Genomic DNA, 27,749 nt, shown 5'->3' on the forward strand with positions numbered 1-27,749 from the left:
GGCGCGTGCGCCGCCATCAAGCTTGACGCGGACATCATCAACATCGACCGCAAAGGGCAAGCTCTGTAAGTGTATTTTGTTCTTTTTATTTGCCTTTTTAATCTGGTGTTGACAGTTTCGCCCAAGATGTTGTGCTTTCCATATTGTTGTGTCAATGACCGGAAGATGAGCGTGTCATGAAAAGTGTGCGTGTTAATATTGTTCAGCAAACAGGGCTAGCTTTAGCCTGCTGCCCACCAGAGTAATCCCACTACTGCATTAAGGGTTTCTTAAACATTGTTACTGTACGCACTAGGTCCCCCAGTGTGTATATAGACTAGAAACTGTTAACATTTTAACGATGTGTGATTTGGTCACCATGGCATGTGTGATACTCTTGATAAATTAGTTGTTGAACTTGTCGTGTCATTGGTTCGGTTTTGCTTTGACTGTCACGGTCTGCTCTTTGACATTACAACAGTCCGTTATTATGCCCCAAACTAGAGTTGGACGTCTCTAGATGTGTTCTTTCTGTGCACGAACTGTCCCAGCCTGCTCACCCTGTTAGTTCAGCGCTCGAGCATCAGAGGTCCCAGATGGAGGTGGGAGTGTCACAGTCGCACGTGTTTGTCTGCTCCAGTCCCAAAGCGCTCAAGTGAGAGTCCTGCATGGTGCGGTCTGTCTGTGCTGCTCCTCCGTCTGTTCCGTTTCAGCGGCATGGCCTTCATCCCCAAAGACACTTCAGGCACTCTGTCTACTCTGTTTTGGTTTTATTGTGTCTGGCTAATTATGATTCAAGAGATATTTATGAAATCCATACAGGCTTGGTTTAGAATGGGAAGATTCAAGTGCAACAAATCACTCAAAGTCGAGGTCGCCGTACAACAGAATGATATCAAAGCTTTAACTGAATGTACCAAAATTAAACTTCATTTATGTTGATTTCTTTAAGATATTAGGTCATTGTTTTATTTAGGTTTTTTTTTAACTTTACTTACACAATGGCAGTCACACCATGGAGCTTTGCCTGAGCCTGTCACTGGGGAGGTTGTATGAAGTTAAAATGCTGCTTTGACTAGACATTTTGTGTGTGTTTGTGTGTATCTTTTAGGTGGAGCGCCCCGATGTGTGCTCAGCACATCATGGATGCACTCAGAGAAGGGCCAGGGGGGCCCATAAGCTCAGGGAAGGTTGTAGCTCTGGCAGCAGGTCTGTCTGTGGGGGCCACTGTGGGATACATGCTGTATCGCCACATCAGCAGCAGCAATAGTGAGTGAAGTGACATTAAATGAGTTTGCTGTGATTTGCCTCTGATAATGTTAAGCCTTTGTTTGATCCTGAGCAGGTCAGGAGTCAGACATTGAAGTTTCCAAGATGGTTCTCCCTGTAGAAGTTTATAGGAACATCTCAAGATACCAGGCCACTTTTTTAGATGTGGTGAGTAGCAAATCACAGATATAATCGGCTTGTATTTTATTCCACATGTGAAGTGCCTGCATTGAGATCTTACTCTTATGTACATAATTTACTGACAGGACTGTCCTGGTCCTTCTTGTCCAGCCCTAACCTGGGGAACTTTCAGTACAGCTGAAGTATATACAGTAACAATAACAACAGTTTGCGGTGTTTCCAGGTGAGTCAGAAGTCTGGAGCCCATGTCAGGGTGCTGTCTGACCCCGTCTCCTCCAGCTCCAAGAGCGAGGTGTGCTTCCTGCTGCAGGGCTCTAAGGAGCAGGTGTTTCTGGCCCGCTGTGTGCTGGAGAGCCTGGTCACTGACTGCGAGCCAGTGTCTGAGACCATGGGAGTCCCTCAGACTGCATTTGGACGCATCATTGGTAACATAGCAGTGTTTCAATGCTACTTGGAATGTAACAAATGTACTTTGTATTTGGTGGAAGGATATTAGTGATGCACAGGGTTTTGTTTTTTCTCTTTCAACCAGCAGGTCTTACCCAACCCAGCCCTCAACAATGCTTCTATTTTTACAACACGCCCCGTCCCGCTACTATTACAGATTGTGGACACGGGGGATATTGGCCTCCATCAAAGTTGTTGCCTTGTTTTATGAAAATGCGTCTCATACTTGCATCAAAAACCTGCTGAATAAATGTTACAATTCAATGTGGCTTAACACAGTGATATACACGGCCATGGCTTTTTTGACGCCCCAAATACCCCCACCCCCTCCCTTGTGATCTCATTTAAAAAATGTTGATCAAACCTGACCCACCAACCCACACATCACTAAAAGATTTGTCATTGGAAAAAATATTCTTATCCTCTGGTATTTGAGCAGTGAAGTATACTGTATGTCTTTGTGCATTCTCTCTGGGGTTAGGGCGTGGAGGAGAGAGTCTGAAACACATCACGAGAACGACGGGGGCGAAAGTGGTCTGCTCCAAAGAAAGAGCTCAAGGTCCTGGAGCTAAAGGCAGCGTCACCATCACTGGGAGCAAGCAGGAGGTGCAGCATGCTAAGGTCTGCAGCAACACACACTACAAACATACAGCACATCTCAGTCTCTCAGAACATTGTTCAGAGCTGTCAGTGACTAATTCCAATGACTGCAGCTGATTTATTTTTAAAGTTAATGTGGTTTTGTTGCTCGTTATTTAAAAAGTCATATAATGGTAAACATACACATTTAGCACCAAACTTGGTTGTTATTGTACCACAACTCAGTATTGTGAGCCATGATTCAAGTTCCTTTGACCCAGTGGTACAATGGTGACCACCTGTCCCTATTTTTGTTATACAGCTCTGCCATTTAGTCCTACCTATTTGGATAATGTCACAAGTTAAATATACTGTATGCAAAAAAGTTACATGTTGATTGCCAATGTCCATAATTCTTGCCTAAAAATGAGTTTGCAATATTTTATGAGCTACTGCTGTCCTTGTGTGTAGAACCTTATTTTGGAGAAGGTGAAGGAGGACCTGTTGGTGAGGACCAAGATCTGCAAGTCGTCTGCCTTGCGCCACAAACGCCGCCTCCATCCCAAAGTCGATGAGGGTATGGAGACAGAAGCTCAGGTGGCCCTGAATAATAACAGTGTTGAGCGCGAAGCAGAGAAACGGCAGCCGAGGGAGATCACCAAAGAGGAGACTGAGGAAGAAGAACTGAAGAGCAACTGCACCGACAGTTTGGAAGACCTCAGTATCTCTTCTGACTCACTCGCACAAATCTCCAAGTTTGAAAGTGAGTGTCTGTTTTCTTGGATACAAGAATTATTGTACTATTTCACAAGCTATTGTCCGCTTTATCCCAACCATTATTTGATTGTATGGTGGTTTTTGTCAGTCCCCAGCCCAGACCTCAGCTTCCAGCCTGATGAGCACCTAGAGGTCTATGTGTCAGCATCTGAAAACCCCAACCACTTCTGGATCCAGATCCTGGGGGTGCGCTCTATCCAACTGGATAAACTTATTGAGGAGATGACCCGCTTCTACAGCAGTGTGAATCCAACGGTAAGAACGGGACGCTGATCTAATCACTTGAGTAAGCTCTGCATGTGTTACACCTCATGTTCATGTGTAGGACCAGAGGGTGGAGGCCGTCGTGGTTGGGGACATTGTTGCTGCCCCTTATCAGGACCATGGGACATGGAACAGAGCCAGAGTTCTAGGGGCGCTGCCTTCTGGACTAGTGGACCTGTATTATGTGGACTTTGGTGACAATGGAGAACTGCCTCGGGAGACACTGCGTCGCATGAGGTACCAGCTCAGTATCTCTACCATTTTATGTGTAAATCCTTCCCTAGACAATGAGAAATTGTTTGAAATATGTTTTCCCTAATGTGTTTGATTTCAGGAGTGACTTCCTCAGTTTACCTTTCCAAGCTATTGAGTGCAACTTGGCTGGAATAAAACCAAAAGGTATTTTTAAACATTTAGATATGGTTTAAACGTTTTACAAACCATTGAAGTTCGGTTTCTGTGTTCAGGCGACTCCTGGTCTGAGGTCGCACTGGATGACTTCGACCGACTGACACACTGTGCCCTGTGGCGTCCTCTGCAGGCCAAACTGTGCAGCTACTCTCACTCTGAGATCTCATCATGGCCCAGTGTCAAGCTCTATGACTGCACTGAAGGAAAGGTCAGTTCAGGTCATTGTTTTTGTGTTCCACTGGTACACTGTGTGTCCTAACTCTCTCTTTGTCTCCAAAATTGATTTCAGACAGTAGATATTGGCGAAGAGCTTGTTCAACTTGGTCACGCCTGTAGCTTTAATGAAATGAATGGGAAGATTCCAGGGGACAATTTAGACTGTCTGCAAAAAATGCTGGTGAGTGTTTATTGTGCAATGTTTTGAGGTCAAACAAAATGGAGATTGATTTGGACTTTTCTCTCACAGAATGATGTGGTGGGTGCATCTTCAGAGCTGAGTCTCTCCTGCATCAGTTTATCTGGTAGGTCGCTTCAGAACAGGAATGCATTACACCAAAGATGAGGTCAAAAATCTCTTTATTAATCTTTAATCTTTATTAATCTTGTTACCTGTTAGTTATCCTCAGCTTTATAATAAGAGTAGTCTGGATCTAAACTGTTTCTGTTTTGTTTATTTTATGGGGTTTGCCTTTTTTCAGAAGCACCTTCGATCTCAGGAAGTGTTGATGACATCTTGGAGGATGAGCTGCTTTAAGACTTGCTTAAGGTAATAACTGATAATAATTCTGTTTTCCAAACAGATAAAGTTTTGTGTCTGATTCACTGAAGTATGCTTCATCTTCAGGCCACCCTACCTAACGATTCCTCAACATTCAAGCCTTATCTGCTCAGTTTTGCTTCCAGCCATATTCCTTAGCCTTGTTGTCAAGTACTGTATCAATTTTCTGTTTGCTCCAAGTTCTTCAGTTTGCACCAATGCTGCTTTGTTACGATATGCTTTGATCAAGAGGAATGTGCCATTATTAGTATGATAAAGCACTGTGATAAAATATATTAAATGGCTTTTAATGGTTTGTAGAAAACCATGCCTATATATTTTTTCCCCATTTTCTTGTATGTGAATATGCAAAGATGTATAGAGAGTCACAGGTAAAGGTCGTATAAGTATTTTGGAAACTGCATTTCTTGAATGTCGTCGAAATATGTTCAGTATTAAAATATTTAATTTGTCATTAGCAAGGATAAAGATGTGATAAGTTGCACTATTTAAAATAAAGTGTTTATTTTATGTGATGGTGTGTTTTATATATAAACCAGTTTTTGGTGGCTAGTTCATTTCTGTTAAACCATGGTTTGGACTTTAAATACTCAAAAGTTGGCAGTTTTCATGGGTCTATCTTAATAAAGTGGCAAAGTGCTTTGCTTATACTTTAGGCATATTATATGTGTGTATATATACAATGTAGTAAACATATTTACAACAATTCAGAAAAGTAATGTTCTACCGCTAAATATTTGCACAAGACGGACCTCAACAGGTCATTCATTCATTGACGATGGGACAATGTTATGTTTCTGCAGCGCGCAGTGACCTCCATTCTGGATCCACCAATCACATGAAAGTAGGTTACGTACACGCATGCGCAGAAGCGCTGAAATTTGTTGATATCCTGCTCTGTAGTACTCATTTAAGATTTAGACATTTTATAGCTCAGAATATAACCCACAAAAGGGGTGTTGTTTGTGGTGCACAGCATAGATAATCTGAAAGTTGCCTATATGAAGGGCTGATGGAAGACACACGGGATTTGGTGAGTGAATATGAAGTGTTTAGGGCCGCAAAGCTTCTCTACAGGATTTGCTTAGGCTAGCGCTCTCCCTTTGTTGTTATCTTTTTAAGGAAACTAGCTAACATCACAGCTAAATATGAAACGCACCATGACGTACATCCAGTAACAAATATCCGCAATAATTATTTAAAATTAGCGCCTTTTACAACTGCAGTGCAACATATTGTTGCCATTTATAAGCTAATGAAAACAAGAAAAACAGGTTTCCGCTAGCAGGATGCTAACGCTAGCTACAAGCGCTATTTTTGTATGCGGGTTCAGCGTTACATTTTAGCTGTGTTTTTTGTTATTGAGTGTGCATACGCATTGGACACATGAAACGTTACTGTTTTCTTTTTCTTGCATGCATTTGACGCTCACATCATCTGCAATTCTCAAAGAAGGAAGTATGGGGACTGTAAACAATAAACCCTGTCAACCACAACTGACACATTTCCTGAAGATTTCTATGTTAGACTTTTACTCCATGCGCACATCTCATTTACTCCCAAGTCACTGAATTGGAGCAGATAATTCACTCCCATAGGATAGTTAAATTATGATAATGATAATTGTGCAATGCAAAGTTTATTTAGCCTCTTACTTCCAGCTTCAGAATAATGTGCAGTGCCAGTGAGTGCACATAAAGTGGCGTGCACTGTCCAGTCGTATAAAGGAGAAATAAGGAGAATTGTTGCTGCCTCCCCTGTCCACAGGCTGAGCGCACCTCTCGTTCTGAACGTAAACGGAGAGACTCTTTCGGGATGTTTGATGGCTATGACAGCTGCAGTGAGGAGTCGACCAGCAGCTCCAGCTCCGAGGACAGTGAGGATGAGGTGGTCCCTTCTATCCCGGCGAATCTGCCCATCATCAAGAACAATGGACAGGTGTACACCTACCCCGACGGCAAGGCCGGAATGGGTCAGTAGAAATTGGGAGAGCTGATTTACAGCATCGTTCTGTGACATTTATGAGATGATATATTATAAATTATTATAAATATTTTTTGAAGTACTTTTCTATTTTTTTCCCCTTCTTCAGCCACCTGTGAGATGTGTGGGATGGTTGGAGTCCGCGATGCATTCTACTCTAAAACCAAGCGCTTCTGCAGTGTCTCATGTTCCAGAAGTTACTCCTCAAATTCTAAAAAAGCCAGCATTCTGGCCAGACTCCAGGTAATTTTTATTATAAACATCTAAAACAAAGACTAGCCTTTTCTTTTAGGCTATTTATAGACTATTGGGCTTTTGCACTCCACAATTAAATTCTAAATCTCATGTCCAAGAAAGTTTGACATCCCTCAGACAAATGGATAATGATTATATGCATTACTCGTATAAAGCACTTTTCTAGACACTCAAAGTTGACTGTTTAATTCATTTTTATTCCCTCTTCTCCTGTTGCCTTTGGGGCAGCCTGACAGAAGTTACTGATTTTGAAACATGATGTATATTTTATTTTCAATAACTTGGTAACATGTCAGAGCTGCAGAATTTCTCAAATACATTAACATTATTTTATCCAAAGGGCAAACCACCTACAAAGAAGGCAAAAGTCTTACAGAAGCAGCCTCTTATGGCAAAGCTGGCAGCCTACGCTCAGTATCAAGCGAGTCAACAGAACCAGGCCAAGTCAAAAGCTGGTACGTGATTTTTTAAATAAGTAATGACGATAAATCCAAAGCTGTGAGGTAAATTATGTTTGTCTGTACTCCAGTTGTGGCAGCAGATAGTTTTGACTGGGGACACTACATCTGCAACAATAACACAGAGGGAGCTCCTGTCAGCTGCTTTAAACATGTAAGCCGACACACCAAAACACTGGGACTAGTTAGTGACTGGGCTTATCTGAAAGGCCCTCTTTTTCTTTGTGCCAGGCGCCGATGGGGACGTGTTGGGGAGGCATCGCTGAGGGGGTCAGGCTCGAAGTGATCAACTCTGACACCAACCTCTCCGCAAAGGTCTACTGGATCGCAGAGATCATCAAGCTGGCGGGTAAATAATAGTCATCCATTTTTAGATATCTTGCATAAGCCCTGTTTACTTCCCAGTGCGGCTCAGTGATGTTGCACACAGAGGCTATTGTACCATACTATCACTTGAGTATTGGATTTTGTCGAGAATCTGTGTCTGATTGCGCTTGTTTTGTGCAGGCTTCAAGGCTCTTCTCCGCTATGAAGGTTTCGATAGTGACAACAGTAAAGACTTTTGGTGTAACCTCTGTATACCTGAGGTGCACCCTGTTGGATGGTGTGCTTCCAGCGGAAAACCTCTAGTACCTCCAAAAAGTAAGTATCGTCTTCATCATTCTAATGTTACGGGACTCATACCGATTTGTATGGTAATTAAAGAGATTAAATGTGAAATCTACTTTTTTGCTTAAGTTTTAAAAGCATAAGAAAGTCTGACAAATGTGTGACATGTAAAACTCATATTTTAAGTGACCTTTGTGTGTGATAATGTTCGCTTTCAGGTATTCAGCACAAATACTCAAACTGGAAGGCCTTCTTAGTAAAGCGTCTCACTGGAGCAAAAACACTGCCGCCAGACTTCAGCAGCAAGGTGAGACTCTCCCGCCTAAAGTGCACCATGATTTGATGTTTTCAGCAGATACAGTGGGTGTTTCTGAAATGTTTCGAAGACGAGTAGTAGCAATAAGGCTCATAAGAGTTTCTTAGCAGTGTAAATCTTTCCGTAAGGTCCCTTCAGACCAACAGTGTACACAGGCAGCTAACTTGGGTTCTGATATTTGTAAAGTTCATGTATCTGATAATTGACTCAATCTTTTACTTAAATGAGTGATGGTTTGTAGTTTTTTAAGATTCCAAGGCAAATTCCTTGAGCCAAACCAGGCTCCCTTCAGATTTCTATAGTAACTGAGTGAGATTCAGAATACGCCTATTTTATGAAACCAATATAAGCCAGGCTTTTCCAAACAATCCTAGCATTATCTCGTGAGCTTGTTTAGTAAGATAATGATAATGATGTGTTCCCTTCAGGTTCAGGAGAACATGCAGTTTCCGTTTAAAAAGCTGATGCGCGTGGAGGTGGTGGATAAAAACTACCTGTGCCGGACGCGGGTGGCGCTGGTGGAGCAGGTGATCGGGGGCCGACTACGGTTGGTTTATGAGGAGAGTGAGGACGGCTCGGACGACTTCTGGTGCCACATGTACAGCCCTCTCATCCACAACATCGGCTGGTCCCGGTCAATCGGACACCGCTTCAAACGCTCAGGTGGGCGTGCAACTTATTCTAGCTTTAGTTTGAAAGAGAGGCGCGTAAAGTACAGCATGAATAAGTAGCAGGTAAAGAGCCTTTTGTAGCAAACTTCTACTGTTGATTTTTTGGTTCTCTTTGTTGAATCAAATCAGTACACGTTTTACATCTGTAGTGTTTCATGAATAATGGAGACAGCTATAATTATAATAAAGTTTCATTATTATTTTCCAGATGTTTCTAAGAAATTGGAGGGTCAGCGGGACGCTCCACCGCTGATATTTCAAAAGGTGAGGTCATCCAACAAGTTAGTTCTGCAATACCTAAAAAACATCCTTACAAACCATGTGCACATTTCATTATCAGGTGAAAGATGTGGACCAGAGCGGAGAGTGGTTTAAAGATGGGATGAAATTGGAAGCCATCGACCCCCTCAACCTTTCAGCCATCTGTGTAGCCACCGTGCGAAAGGTGGGTGAGCGACGGCAGCAGCAGAGTTGGGAAGAGCCTGTTCTCACGGCGCCCGCTGCGTTTCAGGTGCTGGCAGATGGTTACGTGATGATCGGAATCGACGGCTCTGAGGCTGTGGACGGATCCGACTGGTTCTGTTATCACAGCGCGTCCCCTTCCATTTTTCCCGCCGGGTTCTGTGAAATCAATGACATTGAACTCACGCCCCCAAGAGGTACACAGGACATGTTGAAGCAAATAAGTGCCACATGTGTAATTGTAGTATTTTTGCCATGGAAATGTATGATTTAAATTTATTTAACATTAACATGGCAGGAAAGATCAAATGCGTCAATCACAATATCAGACATTAAAAACATCAATAGATTATACATTCAAACTTATCCATTGTTTCTTTAGGGTACACTAAACTGCCATTTAAATGGTTCGACTACCTCAGAGAAACGGGTTCAGTAGCTGCTCCAGTCAAGCTCTTTAACAAGGTATGTCCACTTCATGTTTGTTGGGTCACTTTATCCAACTGGAATGGATTATACTATTTTAATCAAAGGCTCTGCTATTCAGTATTTTTCTGTAACACTTTTGTGTTTGTTTTATTTGGGGGAAAGAAAGTTTGCACAACACTTTGATAGTTTTGGAGCTCTTTAGAAGCTCTTGTCAGGAAAGCAGTAACAGCGGTGATGTTTGTTGTGGTCTACTGCGTAAGTGGTCTTAACTGTCCTCATCAGACTTTTTTGTGCGTTCCTTTGCAGGATGTTCCCAACCATGGCTTTCGACCGGGGATGAAGCTGGAGGCGGTGGACCTGATGGAGCCGCGGCTGGTGTGTGTAGCCACTGTGACCAGGATAGTGCATCGTTTACTGAGAATCCACTTCGACGGCTGGGAGGACGAGTACGACCAGTGGGTGGACTGTGAGTCTCCAGACTTGTATCCGGTGGGTTGGTGTCAGCTGACGGGATACCAGCTACAGCCCCCCGCCGCACAAAGTAAGACCCTCAGGAAAGATTTTATTTTATTTAGATTTTAAATTTAAGACCGTATCTTCTCTGCAGTAAAGGCTTGTACAACAATATGAAGCACCAACGCTAATAATCACAATACAAGCAGATATTGATTATTCTTTCACAAAGCAGTCTTTTAATTTGTTTTTTACATTTACCTTTACCAATCTTAAACTCTATGGATTCTTTTGTAGCATTTGTCTTGGTAGTGATTAATGTGTCTTCTCTGTTAGGTAATCGAGACGTGGCAGCTTCGGTGCCCAAGCAGAAAAAGAAGACTCCACAGTACAAAGGTCAAAAGAAAAGTGAGTGCTCCTGTGGCTTCAGCAGTCGCTTCTACTTTACCGTTCACTTCTACTGGGTGCTGGAGTGTCTGAATTCTGTCTCACATTGTGGCTGTGGTGCAAAGGATGGTTATTAACACTCGTGCAGATGTTGACACTTTGGGAGAATCACAAGAGAATGTGTGAGGAGAAGACCAACTGAGCACTAAAACTGGCAGTGAGCGTTGCACTGTGGACTTCAGCCTGATGTGCAATAAACCAGCCTGTATTCTGCTGTCTTGAGTCATGCTAAGGCAAGTTTAAAATGCTGTTTGGTTTCAGTTTTGCAAATGCTGATGTGCATACGGTTGAAGGCTGACTGCATGTAGCAGCAGCTGAATGGCTGGTTTGTGGGACACTGAAGCAGACAGTGCAGTGCTCAGTGGGTCAGTGTAGTCCTGCTGACCAGGGGCTTATTCACAGTGTGAAGTGTGCTCTAACAGTGAGCCTCTCTAAGCCCCTGGGAGCTCACCCCATCTGGCTTGGTGTTTAGAGAGGAGGATTCCCGTTGGTCGGCGGCCCTTCAGTCAGGCAGGCAGGAGGAGAAGCTTCTCGGGGGAAGAAGAGCAGAGTCTGCCCCCTTACTCTACCAAGGGGCCCACTCGGCCCCGAACTCACCTTCACCCAAACCACAAATCAGGTAACATTAACCTCTAACTGTTGCCCCACTGGAGTAACTGGTAACACACAGTATATGCTCAAGGACGGCCCTGCTCTTTGTGAGGAAAACTGTTTGTGGTGAAATGTTTGTATCATTTTCATTAAAATAATAGGAATAACGTTTTTTCACACCGTTATAGATTTGTGCATTTTCACTGATTAATGCTTTTCTTCATGTCTTTTACCCGTTTGCATCAAAACTTCATGTTTCATCATGAAATGCTGTGTTTGTTTTAAAGAGACTTCTCTGACGCTCGGATATTTTAACTTTGCATCAACAGCTTTGAGCATAAAAAGAAGACATTGAAAGAAGGACAGGAAGACAGAAGAATGTGGACATTATCAAACTGTTTTCAAACAAGAGCCTTGTTATCGCCTTACCATAGTTACTTGGCAGATCTCTGAGCTTATTTGACCCTCGCCGATGTTATTCCTTCTGAGTTGTGCTGGTGTAGCACTGAGACTATTTCCCTTGTGTCTTTTGCAGAGTCCACACTGCGCATGAAGGAGGAGGCGGCCGAGGCGGACGACTTCACCTTCTCCCAGACCATCTCAGACCAGGAGAGCAATGGCTCCGGCAGCTACTACATCAAACAGGAGCCCTGAGGTGAGGGAGCAACAGCAGCCACCACTGAGGCCGGTCCCATGGACTCGACACGGGCTGTGTCTCTGGTGGACGGTGGACCAATGAGAACAAGGCTTCGAACAAAAGCGGGTTTCTCCGTCAGCCTCTGGAGACCTGTCCAAACTGTGAGGATCATCCTTTGAGCCAGCTCTTCACTTGTTTTTGTTTTTTACATTCGTTTCATCAGGTCCACAGTCAGACACACAGGATTCCCAATGGTCAGAGCCGAAATAGAGCTGACCCGACACTTGTGCATATTTTTTTTTTTCTTATGAACTTTGTTGCCTGATGGACTATTGTTTTGTTCATAGTACTTGAATTATTTTTTTTTGTAATGATTCATTTTGACCTGATGTTGTTTTACATGATTTCGGTGGCTGTGTGGGAAAAGCTTCATGTTTCTTAAAGATGATTCTATTCACAAAGTATGTGTTTTCAGATGGAACTATAGACGATAGGCATTACAGCATGTGGTGTGAGATCAAAGCTGCTCATCATCATCATCATTTATCATCTGTCAACAGTTTCTTTCTGACCTGAGTCGGCTGCATCTTTCTGAACAAACATGACAGTACAGATCATTATGATGAAAATGTGCAAAAATGACTCATTTATGTCGGTATTCGAGATGCATTGACAACATTTGAATTTCCTTTGCACCTACCTTCAGCATTTGTCATCCAAGTGTGAGTAGGCCTCCTCACTCCTTAAAGTCCGAATGTTGCAGAAGTAAGAGCACTGCCCTGTGAGTTCATGTTGGTCAGAGATGCAAATGGCTGTTTGACACACATCACGTGTTTGGTGTTGACAGACGGTGAAAGCGTAACCTTACTGGTGTGATAGTGACCTCTGATTCTACAGAACTCTCACTTCCACTACAGCAGACGGGACAACAACTGCCCCACTCTCAGTGTGTCACACCCGGCCAAGTATAAAGGCAGAGGCCACAGTGCATCAAGACAGAATTCATTGCGGTGACGAATCAAAATCAATTCATAGAAGAACACTAAAAACCTAAGTTCTCATTGGTTTAAATGACTAAAATGATTTCAGTTTAATGTGTAGCCAATGCCTGTTATGAAGTGATGCACTGGAGGCGATGGCAGCATCAGCATGTGTAGCAAACACAATATATTTCAACAGAAATGCAAAAACTATGAATAGGTTCCATATGGGTGCCACCTGTATGCAAGCTAGATTCAAAGCTGAGCCACAGATTTACAACTTGGTTAATAATGATCAATGCACTGCTTTTTCTATAGTTATGGCAGCATTCAGAACCTACTGTATAATATTAATGGGCTTAAATAGATTCATATATATAGAAGTATAATTATATGGAATACGTTTTTTGACTGTGATGGTATGAAAAAAAAACTATAGTGCGATCTCTGCAGCTGTTTTTGTACTACCTCTTATTGCTATCCACATGAGCTAAAGATATGTGTGAGGACAATGTGTTGGCATATGCAAAAAAAGAAAATATTTACGTATGACAAAACGCCAAACCAACAAATTGTATGACCGCACATGAGGTAGTCACAAAATCTGATTCAAGATTTACATATGCAATAAGTAGAGATTTCATAGTTTATTCAGATTCCTTATGAAGATATAAGTGATTTATAGACTGAATGTCGTATATTGGCAGCAGCAGATGCTAAGAAATCCTATCTCTACCAGTAAGGTTTCCTCATTCAATTCTCAGGAACATTTCTTTGTTACATTGGCTCAAATTATCACGTGCATCTGTTGTATGGAGTACTATGTAAGCTACGTAAAATTTATTACAAAAAAAAAAAGACTTTTATAGAAGTGCAAATAATTATGTATTAAAGATGTTTTGTGTTTGATATTCGATCAAGGGTTCCATGAGTTTCTTTTCATTGATGGCCTATTACGGGGTTTGAAAAAAAAAAAATCAGCGTTCAGTTTTAAATTTGAAATATTTAGGCACAAAAAGAAACTTGACTCTTGAGTGTGGCGGCTGAAGGTTTGAGAGTTGCACACTTCATCATGATCTATTTATCTGTAGTCATTCATACTGTAGTTTCATTAGGACGACCTCTTTGCTCCGAGTTAAGTTGGTCTGGAAATACCCGCTCTATTTGCCCAAAGTTGTGTGTGATGCTTTGACTTGCTGTTTACTGAAGTTGAATATTTTATACCATTTTGTCTTTGTGTGGGTACTGCCTCTGGTTTAATGTTGGGAAAATAGTGTGTTTTTGTAATGGAAACGATGCTAACTGAGACGGGCCACAATACACATGGGCTTGACAATTATGCTATAGTAATTATGTTGAAGCTTTTGGATCCAGTTTACCCTTATATAACGATATGGAAAATGATTTATTACTGCTTTTGTCCTTCACCAGTTGCTCCCTGTTTTAGTCCTTATGAACTGAATTTAGCGTCAAGTATTATAGGAGTATGTTTGGGAGTTGTCCGATATAAGAATACTGTTGTGAGACCAAATGAGCAATAAAGCCTGTGTCACAATCAGCAGAATCACTGAGGCTCCGTAGGGGGCGCTGAAGAGCATTAAATCTTAGTACAGAAGAGAAGACTGTTGAATCTGTGCTGCTAGCCTCCTGCAGATGAACCCAAATGATGCACAATCAAAGCTGCTGCTTGTGATATTGTCAAGTCTTTAGTTCATCTCCTGAGTTCAGTTCTCAGTATGGCTTGTCATGAACCTTTGTGACTTTTGTCTTTTTTTTTTCAAATGTATTCAACAGTTTCAAAAGGTTGGCTCCATTGGTGTATAAAGTTTCATGTGTTGGCCTCTGGGGGCTGAAATGCAAGTCCAAGACCGAGTTGGGTCGCAACAAAATGGCAGTTTATGTGGACTAAATTCAGATCCAAGTTTTGATGTATCTCACTGATGCCCTTCCCCGCCCTGACACACCTGTCCTGACTTGGGGCTGGATGTTTGGTGAGGCAACCTTGTCCTCTGTGACGTGGAGCATGCGGATGATGCAGTACGTTTCGTTGTGAGGACACTCCCACAAACCCTCTTCCTCCTCCTGATGCCAGACCCTTTGCAGGCAATACAGTAAGGAGCTCATTCCCCCCCTCCTATTTGCTACTCGGGCCAATTACAAATCATCCCTGGACTGTTTGGACACTCCTGGACTATTCTGTAGCAACATGAGAGACCACATGTGTAAAAAGAGTCACAAGAAGTGTTTCATGACTTCAAAGGTGCTTATGGGACTTTCTCGAGGACCTCAAAAACAGAACATTTTTACTGAACATTCACGCAGAAAAATGCTACAGGTGAACTTGGCCTTGCATTTGTCCGAACCCGGAGCGTCAGGCGTCAGTGAACTGTGTGTCCATGATGTTCCCAGCTTGTTGTTTGTGTTGCTTTGGCCCCCCCCTCTCACTGTGACCCCTACATATGGAAGCCCATTGCTGCCAAAAGAGTTTTTAAAAAAGATGAAGAAAAAAAAAACATGTGAACAGCTACTGAAACATGAATCTCGTTATGCCATCGTTCCTGTCTCAAAGGTGGATGGGTTTCCATAGAACAGACCGAGCAGTGGAGTTTTTGTTTAGATTTATTCTACTAACACGGGTCTTTTTGTATGTGACATCCCCCCTGAGTATATTCAACCATCATATTGTGGTGCTATATATAGTAAATCTATATCTACATATATATATTTGATAAAATGATTAATGTATTGGGAATATAAGTGTCTGAAAAGAATAGAAATGAGATGAGTTATGGTGCACACTTTATTTTGGATACAAATGACAGACAACATGTGAATAGTTATAAAGACTCTGAGGTACACAAGTTCTACAGTGGTTAGAGATTTGTACATGTTTTGATAGTGAAATGGTCTCTGTCCGTTTGTGCTGTGGTGGCGCTTTGATAGACTTTGTAAATAAAGCCAAATGTTGGGTATATTGTGTCATTGATGGCTTTCGTTGCAGCATGGCTCATTTTTGTAAGATCTGACTTTTACACAGAATAAATGACTGATGAAAAACAACTTGGCTTGATTTTATTTTGTCGAACATACGCCATTCTGGCCTGCAGGTGTTATTGGATGCACCCGTCAAATCGTCAGAGCTGGGACTCGAACCCATGACACAGGGGCCAGAACACCGACTGTTCCGTCTTAATACATTCACAGATGCTCAACCAAAAAGATTATGATTTGGTGGTGTTTTACACAACATCTCACAGGCGCTAGCTTGTTTAACTCCCACCTGAACTGAGCACATTTACTCCACTTTGGCTTTACCCAAATCTAAAAGCTTCTTGAAAAAAATAGCAACAAAAATGAGACAAAAACGCGAAAAACAGTAACCAAAGAATAACAGTAAAGTGACAAAACAGAGATGAATTAGTGATGAAAATTTAGACGAAAAGGCCACAGAAAAGTCACTAAAATGGGATGAAAAAGTGACAAAAATTTCATGAAAAAGTGACAAAAATTTGATGTCAATGTGACAAAAAACTCACGAAAATGTGACGAAAAAATCATAAAAATTTTATGAAAAAGTGACAAAACTGTGACGAAAAAGTGACAGTTTCATGAAAAAGTGACAACGAAAAACTCACAAAATTGTGACAAAAATGTGACAAAAAAATTATGAAAATTTGACAAAAAAGTGACAAAAAACAGCAAAAAAAAAGTACCAAAGAATAACAGTAAAGTGACAAATATGTGACAAAAATTTGTGGCTACTCTACCACAAAAGAGTAACAGAAAAGTAACAAAGTGACAAAAAAACAGTGAAAAGAAAAGTCAAAGAATGACTACAATGCGTCAAAAACGCATGAGCTGTTACTCTGGCTTTTAGGCTGTGAGTTTTTAGATTTGGGTAAAACAAAACTGGAGAAAATTCATTCGGTTAAGGCGGGGGTTAAGAGGTTACTGTAAGTTGATTTTTTATGTATTTTGTATTTAATAAAGTTTAAAGCAAGTGACGCCTGTAGCCTCACAAACATGTAGTGAATACATAACAGACAATACGCTGTTATCAATCACAGGACGGAGCAAAACATTCCTTTCAGAAGAAGAATAATCACTGGACACATGAGTGAGTCAGCGGTCACTTTAATGAAGATCACTACAGAAACACGGTACATTTGACTCTGATAGTTCACATGAGTCTTTGTTGGCACACTGGGTCACACAGGAGGAGCCACACAAACATTCAGACTTAAAACCATTTCATAAATACTTTGAAATTCATTATCTTTGTGTATTCTTATGATCTCTGGAAAAACACATTTCTCAGATTAACTTATAATTTTGCAATAAATATTTTCATCTTAATACAGTTCAACTCCCAATGTTGATATGTCTAAAGAAAAGAGCACAGTTTAAATAAATGAAGGAATAAATCAACACTGTAATCAAAACAAAACCAAACATGATTGTAAACATAGATGCCATTTTCTCATTGACTTTGGATGATTCACATTAAAAACTCGTTACTTGAGCACGATTGTTACCACGGGGACCACGATGACCACTAGGAGGCAGAGGAGGGCATCTGGGAGGTTCACGCACAGCTTGATCAGGGGCTTGGTTCTGCCCTGCAGGGTTCAGGAGACCTTACTCGTCAAAGCGACCCTCCAGGATACTCTCAAAAGAGAACGGGACGAATTTGAAGCCCTGGCCCGAGTAAAACTTGTTCTGGAACTCCACCCTGAAAGACAAAACGAAAGATCATGTTTAATCCTGGTTTAGTTCTTGTGTAGATCTGGTACAGTCCTATTTTTTGTCCAAGTTTGGTCCCATCCTGTGAAACTCTTTTTTCAACAACCTTTTCAAACTTTTTGCTTGTAGACTGTAGCTTTTGTGAAAACTAAATTGTCTTTATGTATCTTTTTAATCCAGTGCTGGCCATGTGGAATTTGCTTGATTGATAAATAAACTTGAATTTAGGTTTAGTTTATTGTGTAGGTCTGGCAAAGTAGTTGTTCTTGTTTAGTCCTGGTTTTGTTCTGGTTCTGCTGTAGACCCTGGTTTACTAACGGCATAGTCCTGGTTTAGTCCTGGTTTAGTCCTGGTCTAAGTCTCTCTCTGTGTCTCAGGGAGCGCCCTGTAGTGCATGTGTTTGTACAGCGAGCTCATCAGCATTTATGTGTGAACAGGCTCCACTTTGAAACCACTATTTACTTTACTCTGTGAAAAATACTTTCCTACAACCTTTGCCCTTTCACCTGACCAGCGACCAACAGCTAAATCCAGACCCCTCTGCAAGAATTATGTTGGATAAATTGCTTTACAAACGTATTCTGATTACAGTCAGTGCTAGAAAGAAAAGGTTTTGAGCCTTGTGGGACACTGGATGTGGCCTGACTGTTTTTTTTTAGAAGTATTGATGGTAATTTTTCATACAGTGAGCCCCTGTCCCTCTTTTGCTTGTATTACACAGACATTGCCCATGTTCAATGCTGTTGAAAAGTGAGCAGAGTATTCAAAAGAAAGGCTAAAGAAAGGCTTTGTATCCACGCTCCTTCCACTAAAATGTACATTTTCGGTGTCCCAGCTGTTTGGGTTTTAATTATATGTAGTGAGCTGTTACTAATGTGTGTTTTGGGACTAAAAGAGAATAGAAATAGTTCCATGGTGGTCTTTATCTCACCACGCCCAACCATGTTTCTTGGCATCGCACAAACTCTCCTTCTCTGCTCTTTGAGGTGGTCATCCAGCTTCCGTAAATAACAATACAGTCACTGTATTAAAACCAAACATCTCAAAAGAGGGAAAGCTCCTCTGCTGTTTGCATAATCTTTTTGGAGATAGTTTTCGAAGAGCATGAGGGATTATCGTGAGTCAGGACAGTGGAATGAGCAGAGGAAGGCAGTGCCGGGCGGTGATGGCACGGAGCACATTGAACTGCAGCGCTAAACCAATATCAGGCAGGAACGATTTAGAGACGGCTTTTAACACATTGTCAACCACAAACCGTGTTTCTGTCAGTGTCAAACATTCAACAGGAAGGACAGTCCAAGTACCCTGCGGAAATCGAGTTCTTTTTAATTCAACCACCGGTAGCTAAGTTTACAGTACAGTACAGCAATGGCCTGGTCATAGTATCGAAAAGTGTAATAACATGATTGTATTATGAGGGTATTTTTCTACAGTCAGAGAAATACCCTGATTTAGCTTAATCCACTCACATCTCAAAACATTACAAAACCAAACCTGTAATCATTAAACTCTATGCTGCCCTCTTATGACGACCCTTGCATGTATTTGTTCTGTTCTTTCTTTTTTGTCATTTTCCACTGACTTCTTCGCTCTCTTTTGTAACTAGTTTATTGCATGCTTTAGTCTTCCTGCTGTTGTTTTTATTATTCTCACTTGTTGACATTGTTTTGCTTTTATTGCTTGCTGCTGTACTGCACTGTCCCAGCCATTTGATTGCATCGCTCCTTTTATTTTGCTTGTGTATTTCACTGCTGTTCTCTTTTTTGTAGGTTGCTCTCTGTACATCTAGCAAGGGACTACAGATGAAAACTGGCCTCCTGGCTAATTCTGGCATATTATACAGTTGCACTGTTGGTTAATATGCACTGTCCTATATTAAAAAACACAAATAAATTGAATTGTGGTAATATAAAATGCTTATCCACCTACATTAGGCACTCAAAGTGCTTTACAGCAAGGAACCACTCATGCACTCACACTCTCATTCTTACACCAGTGTATGCACACAGTGGAGGCAAGAGAGGTGAAGTGTCTTGCCCAAGGACACAACGGCAGTGTGCACATGCTGGAGGTGGGAGTCGAATCCCTGACCTTCCGTTCATGAAACGACCCGCTCTACCATCTGCGCCACTGTCGCCCTCAATAATTATCAATAATAATAAGGAAAACAGGACACACACCTAAGTTATTTTATGGTAATAACCATGTTATTACTGTGCTGTAAAATGTGACTCAAAGGTTTGGAAAATAAAGGGAAAAAAAGGATGATCACAGTAGTGGCCAGACAATGACATTAAACATGGTGTGTTTCCTACCAGTGCAGACGCAGGGCGTGCAGGAAGGCAGACAGCCCCTCCATGACCAGAAGGATCGCCACAGTGAGCGTGGCAAAAGCTGAAAAGATGATGGAAAGGCCGAAGAAGCCCCCACCACTGCGTGAGGCCAGGCCCAGACGCATCACCATAGACCAGAGGACCTCAGACAGCTCTGTAAGCAGGAAGACACCGGTTAATCCCAGTGTGCTGGTAAAGACGGGAGAGACTGTGTGCTGCAGAGACTCACGTGCATGAGCCAAGCTGAGAGCCCACAGGCGCAGGTAGGAGGCTGTGTTAGAGATGCAGCCCAGACAATACTCTATGGTGTGAATGGCCTGGTGGACGGCCACATCCCCAAAGTCGAACTGTGGAAAATGTTATCATAATAAAATAAACAACATTTGGCAGAAGCTCAAATATCAGACCACTGAGGACTGTTGACTAAACATCAGAAACATATACCCCACACATAAAGGTAAAATGAGCACTATACAAGTACAATACAGGAAAAGATTAGCCTTTGCTTACGTCTACATACCACCAGGCCTCTTGTCTATTATAATTGTATTCAACATTCATTAACATTCTCTCTGCGACACAGACATTTCCTGTGTGGAAGAAGCAGGTAAAAACAGAGGAACACTTTGCTCGTTCACACTGTTAGTGGGTTTGACTTGGCAGCACAAGTTTCCGTCTTTCATGCTCCTTCTTTGTTCATGCGAGAGTTAAGCAGAGTTCATGGAAGAAGCCATTGTTATTTCTATTCAAAGGCCAGATGTGTTTTGCAAACTCTGTCCTTCTCAAATGTCAATATTAATGTCAATATGACCATGAGCATGACAAAACAAATGAGATGATACTCACTGGTTCTTCCACAGCATGCTGTAAAGAAAACAAAGATAAAATTAGACTCTATTATCACTGTTTTCAGCAGTATAGTATTTTTCTTTCTTCTTCAATTCTTTAATACTGTATTAGGAAAAGCTCTTTGAAATAAATGGGAGAATGAGATTTGGGCCTGATTTCACATAGTAAGGCTGGTACAAACTGCAGTAGAAAGTGGTTTGAGACCAGCAGATTTAGTTGTACAGTTTGGACGGGATTGTGTTGAATGAGTGATAGATAAATAAATAGCTGTGAGCTCATGGTTTAACTAAAATTAAGTCATGTCTCAGGTTTTTACTGAAGAAGTCAAAGGCCTAACAGAGGCTTTCTACCTAAGACATCGACATCAGTGCTGTTTTCTCTCACTGCTTTTTATTCTGTGGAAAGTGTAAAACTGTTTTCACAGGGCTCGAGACTGATACCAATTGTCCTTAGATGCACTGGTGTGAACAGTAATGTAGGTCTATACCTCACTGTCCCAAAAGGTGAGAGTGTGTGAGAGATGCCCACCTCGTCTGTCTCGTCCTGGGACAGGTGGTCGTGGTCCATTATGCCCGCCTCGTCCTCGGTAGGACCATTCCCCACTCGCACCCCTCCGTACTTCTGCGTGCCCTGTTGGGTGAGTCCGGTGCATGATGAGGACACGCCTGTTTGCTCTAATGACTGCTCTAGATTCTCTGCAGGGGTTTCTTTCCTCTTCTCGGACTAGATACAAGAGCCACAAGAGCTGTGTCCAGCTTAAAGCATGCTTTAGCCTTTTTTCAATGTACTGGGACACATGATTTGATTTTAATTTTTTTATGACATTACAACCGTTTTTTCAATGTTAGACAACGTGAAATGAAATAAATGGCGGAAGAGGAATGAAGAAAGTTCAGGTTAATGCAAGCAGAAAGGTATAAGGTGAGAACAGACATACCAGGCGCATTTTCCACAAGTGCTGACGCCGAAGCACCATAGTTTTTACCACCAGCATACAGGGAACACATGCAAGGGCAATCAGGACCAACAAAATCTGGATCCCCATCTACAAATCACAACACACAAAGTTAAGAAACAGACCCAATACATGTTAAAAGCAACTACAATTTCTCAGATTATTTAAATGCATATTTGTGGTAAGCTCCATATATATATCATTGCTCCAAAACAAGGAACTCTGTGCTGAATAGCCACATTGAAGGGATATTTCAGGATTTTTGACATATTCCTCATTTCCTAGTTATCCGGTTATTAGTGTTGTTTATTTCTGGAGATTTTTTTTGTTTTAACTCATGCAGTGCTAGGTTAGTGCTTGGCTAGTGCATGTCTATGGTATCTAGTAGCCTGCATTAAAGCACAGTGCACCTGAGGCAAATCCCTTATAACACCAGACTACCTATATACAGTAAATGTCTGTGTTGACTGAATAATTATATAAATATAACCATCTTGCATTCAAAAGAACTTATATTTGAGCAGCATCAGCTTCCCAGGTGTAAGCTACGCAGCGGCGGAGTGATCTGCTAGGTTACTGGATCTACAGTAGTTTGTTTACCTGCGGCCGGCATTACTACATGTGGAATTCACAAAGGAGCTTTCTACAAATCAGATATGGCAACGTTTGAAGGACTACCCGATGATTTTGAAGAGGATTATAATGCAGGCTACTAGTTACCATAGACATGCACTAGCCTAGCACTAGCCTAGCACCACTAAACTCTTCAAATATAAGGACTGCATGAATTAAAAGTATATATATCTCCAGAAATCAACAACACTCTGGATAACTAGGAAATGAGGCCCTATGTTAAAAATCCTGAAATATCCCTTTAAAATTCTTTACATAATTTTTTTTTTTTTTCCTGTGTGTGTGTATGTGTGTGTTTCTGCACCTGTCCACTGTACAAGGGCTTGTTGGTGGGGTCATTGTAGTTGAAAAGACACATGTTGATGAAGTGGATGAGAAGGCTGGGGGCATCTTTGGAGTTGTAGACGTCATAAGCCGCCCATTTGATGAAGATCAGCAGGACCAGGTAGCCAAAGAGAGAGGCCATGAAGACGATCTCTGGGATGAACCCCAAAAAGATGTTCAGAGGCTTCTTGAAGTACCTTTAAAATGATAACAAACCATAAATCACTTTGTTCAAACGCGCTATTTGAAATATCCTTTGAAAGTTTATTTTTGGGTTTAAACTGAATTGTCTAACAGCAGAGACGGCAGTGAGACTCACATGTGGTTAAACAGACTGAGGGACACTCCAAAGATCATATGAATGACTCCGAGGATCACAGACATCTTCATCTTGAAGGAGTTGAGGAAGGTCAGTTTGTTAGTAGCAATGTTCCATATCTAAAAGAAGCAATTCGTTAGAGATTTTGTTGGAAAATGAAGGACAACGCTAAAGTTTGTTGAAGAGTCGATTTACCGGATCAATTCCCAGAGGATATGGCCCATTAAACACGCCTGGTATCGCTGGGTCTAACTGCAGAGCTGCGTTTGAGTCAAGGGTTTCAAACCTGAAATACGAAGTCCACATATCAGTATAAAGGCTGATTCTTGACTATTGTTATTTTACATTCATTATGAGCACAATAGAAACCACAAAGAAAACAAGTCTAACTTACGACCAGTTCGCTCCCTTTGGGCCGAACATGGGCCGCACACTCCAGCCCGAGCCAAACATGTTGAGGGATTTGGAGAAGCAGTCGTTGTAGATGATGCCCGTGTAAACCGAGAAGATTCCCATGAGCAGAATGATGTAGCGTCCAGCAAACACCATGTTGAACATCTACGAGCAGATTGAGAAAGACTTTCAATAAATGCTCCATTCAATGCGCTCTGTGATACAAACTTAACAAGGTCCCTCTGTACCTCGTTGTCGCTCTTCTGTGCCACAAGGCGACTCTCTCGAATGACCAGATACAGAGCGAAGCAGGTCATCAGCAGCCCATGGCCCATGTCCCCAAACATGACGGCGAACAGGAAGGGGAAGGTGATGATGGTGTATGGAGCTGGAACACACAGCACAAAATCATACTTACACATCAGTATTTACTAGACGAGGTCTCACTGCAACACCGAGATTTACCCGGGTTAATCTCCCTGTAGTTCCCAATGCCGTAAGCATCAACGATGTTCTGGAATCCTGATGTGAATTTGTTGGTCTTGTTGAAGGTTGGAGGAGTCTGTTGGGTCTGCATCCTGTTGAGGATAGAGGGCACTGTTGAGCCACTCCTCTCCTGCAAAAACACAAACAAAAATACAACATCACTTCAAGTTCCAAATAACTGCAGCACCTGAACAGTGAGGCCCATGAACTTACGGTCCCCCTGCGCAGAGCAAACTGAATGGAGTCCAGGTCCGAGACGGGACACCAGACCTCGGCGATGAGACACTTCTGGGTCACATCGATGTTGCACAGGTTCAGTGTGTGGTAGATGGCCTTCATTTTGCGCACTTTGATGAACCACACCCTCATGGTCTTGGAGGCCGCCTGCAGCACCCTCTGCCGATGGTCCTCGGTTTGGTTTAAGACCTGCAGGAATGAAAGCAATTTGAACATCTCTGGAGCAGACACAACACTGTTATACTCTGTTATACTCTCTAAAAACTCACTTTTAATATTTTTTGGGGTAATGAATAAATTATCTATTTAAAAAGGAAGCCTGTAATTGAACAAATATGCAAGCCCACACAGAAAGGCCCCTAAATTAGGATTCTTAGATTCTTAATAATAATTTCTGCAGGAAAATAAGCATAAAGCATTTCCCCCACCTTGATGAGGTTATTTAAATAAACAGAGTGACCGCTGGCTATTCGTGACATGGGGAACATTAGAGGCAGGACTGGGCTGCGCCTGATAAGAGTGCAAAGCCTTTGAAACGCCTCGACCCAGGCACAAACACACATCCTGCAGTGATTAATTATTTTATTCAACAGCATTAAAAAGGAATTCCGATCCCCTTTTGAAAGAGGTGTCAAGTATATTGTGAAATATTGGGAAAAATGAACAACACATTCAGTGAAACGTTCTCTGTAAACAGCATGAGATGCCAGTCCAATGCTGAAAGTTCTACTACATTAGTTTACCAACATGCTAAGACATTTTTGATACTTTCTCCAATCTTTACTCCTTTGACCAGCCAGTGGGAAGGCCTTACCATCTGGAGGTCGTCGATGCGGCTGTTGACTCCTGCCAGCATCTCCTTCCTCTCCTGTGGGGTCTCGGGACAGGGGTACAGAGAGGCACGGAACCTGGCACACACACACACACAAGCTGTATCATCTACAAGACCAGTCATGAATATTGTTTATGACTATTAGCTTTGTTAGGATGATTTTATTCAATAAAACATGTGACGCATGGCCTCGTTATTACTGACTTGAGGGACAAATTACTGCATAGAACTGTTTTCAGTTTGGGCTTGTGCCATTCTGTGTCCACTGTCTAATGAGCTTTGTGTCAAAGACTTACCCCTCACAGATCTTCTTCACCCTGTTCTTCAGCTGGTCCCCTTGGAAGAAGATGATGAACACTGATTTGCAGACCTGATCGCCCTGTAATACATAAAAGAATAATCATCTATCTTCATTTTTCTATAAATTCAAATAAATAGTTCACAATACAATTCAACAAAGCAAGCCTTTTTCTTAAGTACAAAGTGTTATGTTATAAGCTCCTGTTGACTGACCGTCGTGGGGTCCTCCAGAGGGTCTTCGATTTCAGCCTTACGTAAGAAGACATTGCCGCGGCACACTCTCCACAGCATCCTCTCGAAGGTGGGGATCCTCTCTCGGCTGATGACTCCAGCCACAAACCTGCAGCCAACAAGAGGGACAACTCAAGCCTCTACTTCGTACAACTCCACTGGTGCCAAAATACACTATTCCTATTCATGTTGATTAAATTACCAAAAAGGATATAAGGTTGCAGCTTGGGTATAGCTGTCAAGCTCATGATTAGGTGACTTAGGAAAACAGTTGATTATGATTTCTGTTTTTGTGGGCAAGACACTGAGCTACTTTCACAAATCGGTCAAGTTAGTAAGGAAGTGTCTAACCCCAGCCTGAGAGGGGCTCCGCGGCCTCCCTCACTGGCCTCCATCAGTGCAGACGACTCCTCCAGCAGGTTGGGATCCTCCATCTTCAGGGGGAAACAAGCAAACACTAAATGTCCATCTGTTTTCATACAAGAGCTCCCACCAGATCTCACAACAGAATATGAAATGATAATAAGAAACGCTGCTGCACACGGTCTCACTATTTTTATGACAATTATTGCTGCTAAGTTTCAGTCTCACTGACCTTCATCAGACTTATAACTATAACTACAATACAGTGCAAGAGGAGGCAAAAAAAAAAACTACCTCGTCAAAAAACTGCTGCGTCCGTCGCAGGATGTGTTTGAGCTCCGTCAGCTCCAGGAAGTTCTTCTTCAGAGCCTCCTGGTTTGTATTGATCTCCTTCAGCTCGTTCTCCAGCTTCTCAAACGTGGCCTGTGTCACAGAAAAACTGTTCAAAACTGCATCAACACCAACACTCCTCACAGAGTCCTGCAGCGAACATCACCTCCAGATCAATCATGTCCCGGGGAAACGGGACCTCCGGATTCTCTCCTGTGTCCACTGTGGGAATGTTGGCTTTCCTGATTTCTTTTTCCACAAATCCTGTACAGGGTAAAGAAGTAATAGTTTCGCAAATGCATGTTTCAATTTTATTTTAACATGAATTGATTATAATTTGTTTACTTAGTTTCCTGTCCATTTCCTCACATCTTCTCACTTCATTCACAAACTTGCGTTGGAACACATTTACGTCTGGATTCAGCTGTTGGAAATCAAAAAAAACAATTGTTAGTGGGACATTTTCACACAATAGGGATGCACAATATAGTTAAAAAGAAAACAAAGTGTAGATTTTCTTTCATTTGATTACTCTCTTGCAATATGGACATCTCATTGGCTATAATTTTGTGATTTGTGCAGCCTATTCAGGTACATAGGTGAAAGTGTCTTACGTCTCTGAACTGGACCATTCCCAGCTCTCCCAGCTCACTGACACAGCAGTAGGCCGCCTCCGACTGAAGGAACAGCTGCGCCAGCGTCATCTCCTCACTACGGAACAGCTCCCCCATGGCTGACACTGCTACAGCTCCGACACACTGAGAGGGGCACAGAGCAGTTTCATGTCAGGTTTACACATTCACACATTTATCCATGATTGTTTATGCATTCACTGCAGGGAATTTCCTTCTGCATACATTTTAATCAAAACTGTGGCTATGATGGGGAGCAGGGTAATGGGAGATAGACCTCTCCAATAGTGACAAAAGCATTATCCACAAATCGCATGACAGGGTCTCTCCACATTCACCTTTCCTAGAGGTGATAGGAGAGGAAAATCTTCAAAAACACACCTACATCAACCAAATACAATTAGAGACACAGATACAAGGCCCAGTAATAGGTGTTGGGTATTTGATCAAGAAGACCACACGCAAAGTCACAGTTCCTTCCATCCATCGGAGTTTTGATTTTCATTTTACAAGGCTCCCTTAGTAAAGAGTTTAAAAGTGCGGTGACAGCTTCATGTTAAGCCAAGGCCTCCCCTGCAGCATCCTCTGCCCTTGTCAAGGACGCCATGACGCTGCCGCTGAGCTTAGCATCCTCCATCTTTCACCCGCACTTACTAGGCGTCCATACGACGACAACAACTCATATTTAACCGGATAAAATTAAGAGGATGGAGGCATTTTACCGATGAACTCACCCGAGAGAAACGCAGAGCAGAGCGGGGATGCGGGCGGTCCGCGGGTGGCGCTGATGCTGAGGATGTCGCTGCTGATGCTGCAGCGAGAAGAGGAGAAGCGCTTCACCGGAAGTGCGAGG

At 42.2% G+C, this 27,749-nt stretch overlaps 3 protein-coding genes across 5 annotated transcripts; 2 read left to right on the plus strand and 1 right to left on the minus strand.

Annotated features, from left to right (window-relative positions):
• On the plus strand, nt 1-5,124 carry tdrkh (tudor and KH domain containing). The gene is made up of 14 exons (XM_079577497.1): nt 1-65; nt 1,091-1,248; nt 1,325-1,416; nt 1,613-1,814; nt 2,318-2,457; nt 2,887-3,178; nt 3,281-3,447; nt 3,518-3,693; nt 3,791-3,855; nt 3,924-4,075; nt 4,157-4,264; nt 4,334-4,388; nt 4,566-4,633; nt 4,712-5,124. Exons 2-13 carry the CDS (start codon nt 1,104-1,106, stop codon nt 4,619-4,621), a joined length of 1,650 nt encoding a protein of 549 aa, XP_079433623.1. The 5' UTR covers nt 1-65; nt 1,091-1,103; the 3' UTR covers nt 4,622-4,633; nt 4,712-5,124.
• A 393-nt stretch (nt 5,125-5,517) lies between these two features.
• On the plus strand, nt 5,518-15,974 carry mbtd1 (mbt domain containing 1). 2 transcript variants are annotated; one of them, XM_079578154.1, is made up of 17 exons: nt 5,518-5,678; nt 6,413-6,617; nt 6,738-6,871; nt 7,224-7,338; nt 7,413-7,495; nt 7,573-7,690; nt 7,849-7,983; nt 8,169-8,257; nt 8,695-8,929; nt 9,146-9,201; nt 9,278-9,382; nt 9,449-9,596; nt 9,782-9,864; nt 10,135-10,369; nt 10,618-10,689; nt 11,201-11,347; nt 11,855-15,974. In XM_079578154.1, exons 1-17 carry the CDS (start codon nt 5,658-5,660, stop codon nt 11,971-11,973), a joined length of 2,100 nt encoding a protein of 699 aa, XP_079434280.1. In that variant the 5' UTR covers nt 5,518-5,657; the 3' UTR covers nt 11,974-15,974. The 2 variants fall into 2 exon arrangements, with proteins under 2 accessions (XP_079434280.1, XP_079434281.1); XM_079578155.1 differs by lacking the exon at nt 11,201-11,347.
• Nucleotides 15,975-17,053: 1,079 nt separating this feature from the next.
• On the minus strand, nt 17,054-27,749 carry atp6v0a1b (ATPase H+ transporting V0 subunit a1b). 2 transcript variants are annotated; one of them, XM_079576957.1, is made up of 22 exons: nt 27,631-27,749; nt 26,879-27,022; nt 26,610-26,688; nt 26,431-26,528; nt 26,229-26,357; nt 25,923-26,005; nt 25,554-25,680; nt 25,337-25,419; nt 25,023-25,116; nt 24,185-24,397; nt 23,951-24,101; nt 23,734-23,873; nt 23,487-23,650; nt 23,288-23,378; nt 23,093-23,211; nt 22,754-22,970; nt 21,799-21,906; nt 21,390-21,491; nt 20,859-20,876; nt 20,242-20,359; nt 19,995-20,166; nt 17,054-17,668 (listed from the first exon to the last, which is right to left on the minus strand). In XM_079576957.1, the coding sequence occupies exons 2-22, from the start codon at nt 26,993-26,995 to the stop codon at nt 17,575-17,577; spliced, it is 2,517 nt and encodes an 838-aa protein (XP_079433083.1). In that variant the 5' UTR covers nt 26,996-27,022; nt 27,631-27,749; the 3' UTR covers nt 17,054-17,574. The 2 variants fall into 2 exon arrangements, with proteins under 2 accessions (XP_079433083.1, XP_079433082.1); XM_079576956.1 differs by having other exon boundaries at nt 21,390-21,584.

The sequence above is a fragment of the Gobius niger genome (assembly GCF_951799975.1).
Source record: "Gobius niger genome assembly, chromosome: 19".
NCBI lineage: Eukaryota > Metazoa > Chordata > Actinopteri > Gobiiformes > Gobiidae > Gobius > Gobius niger.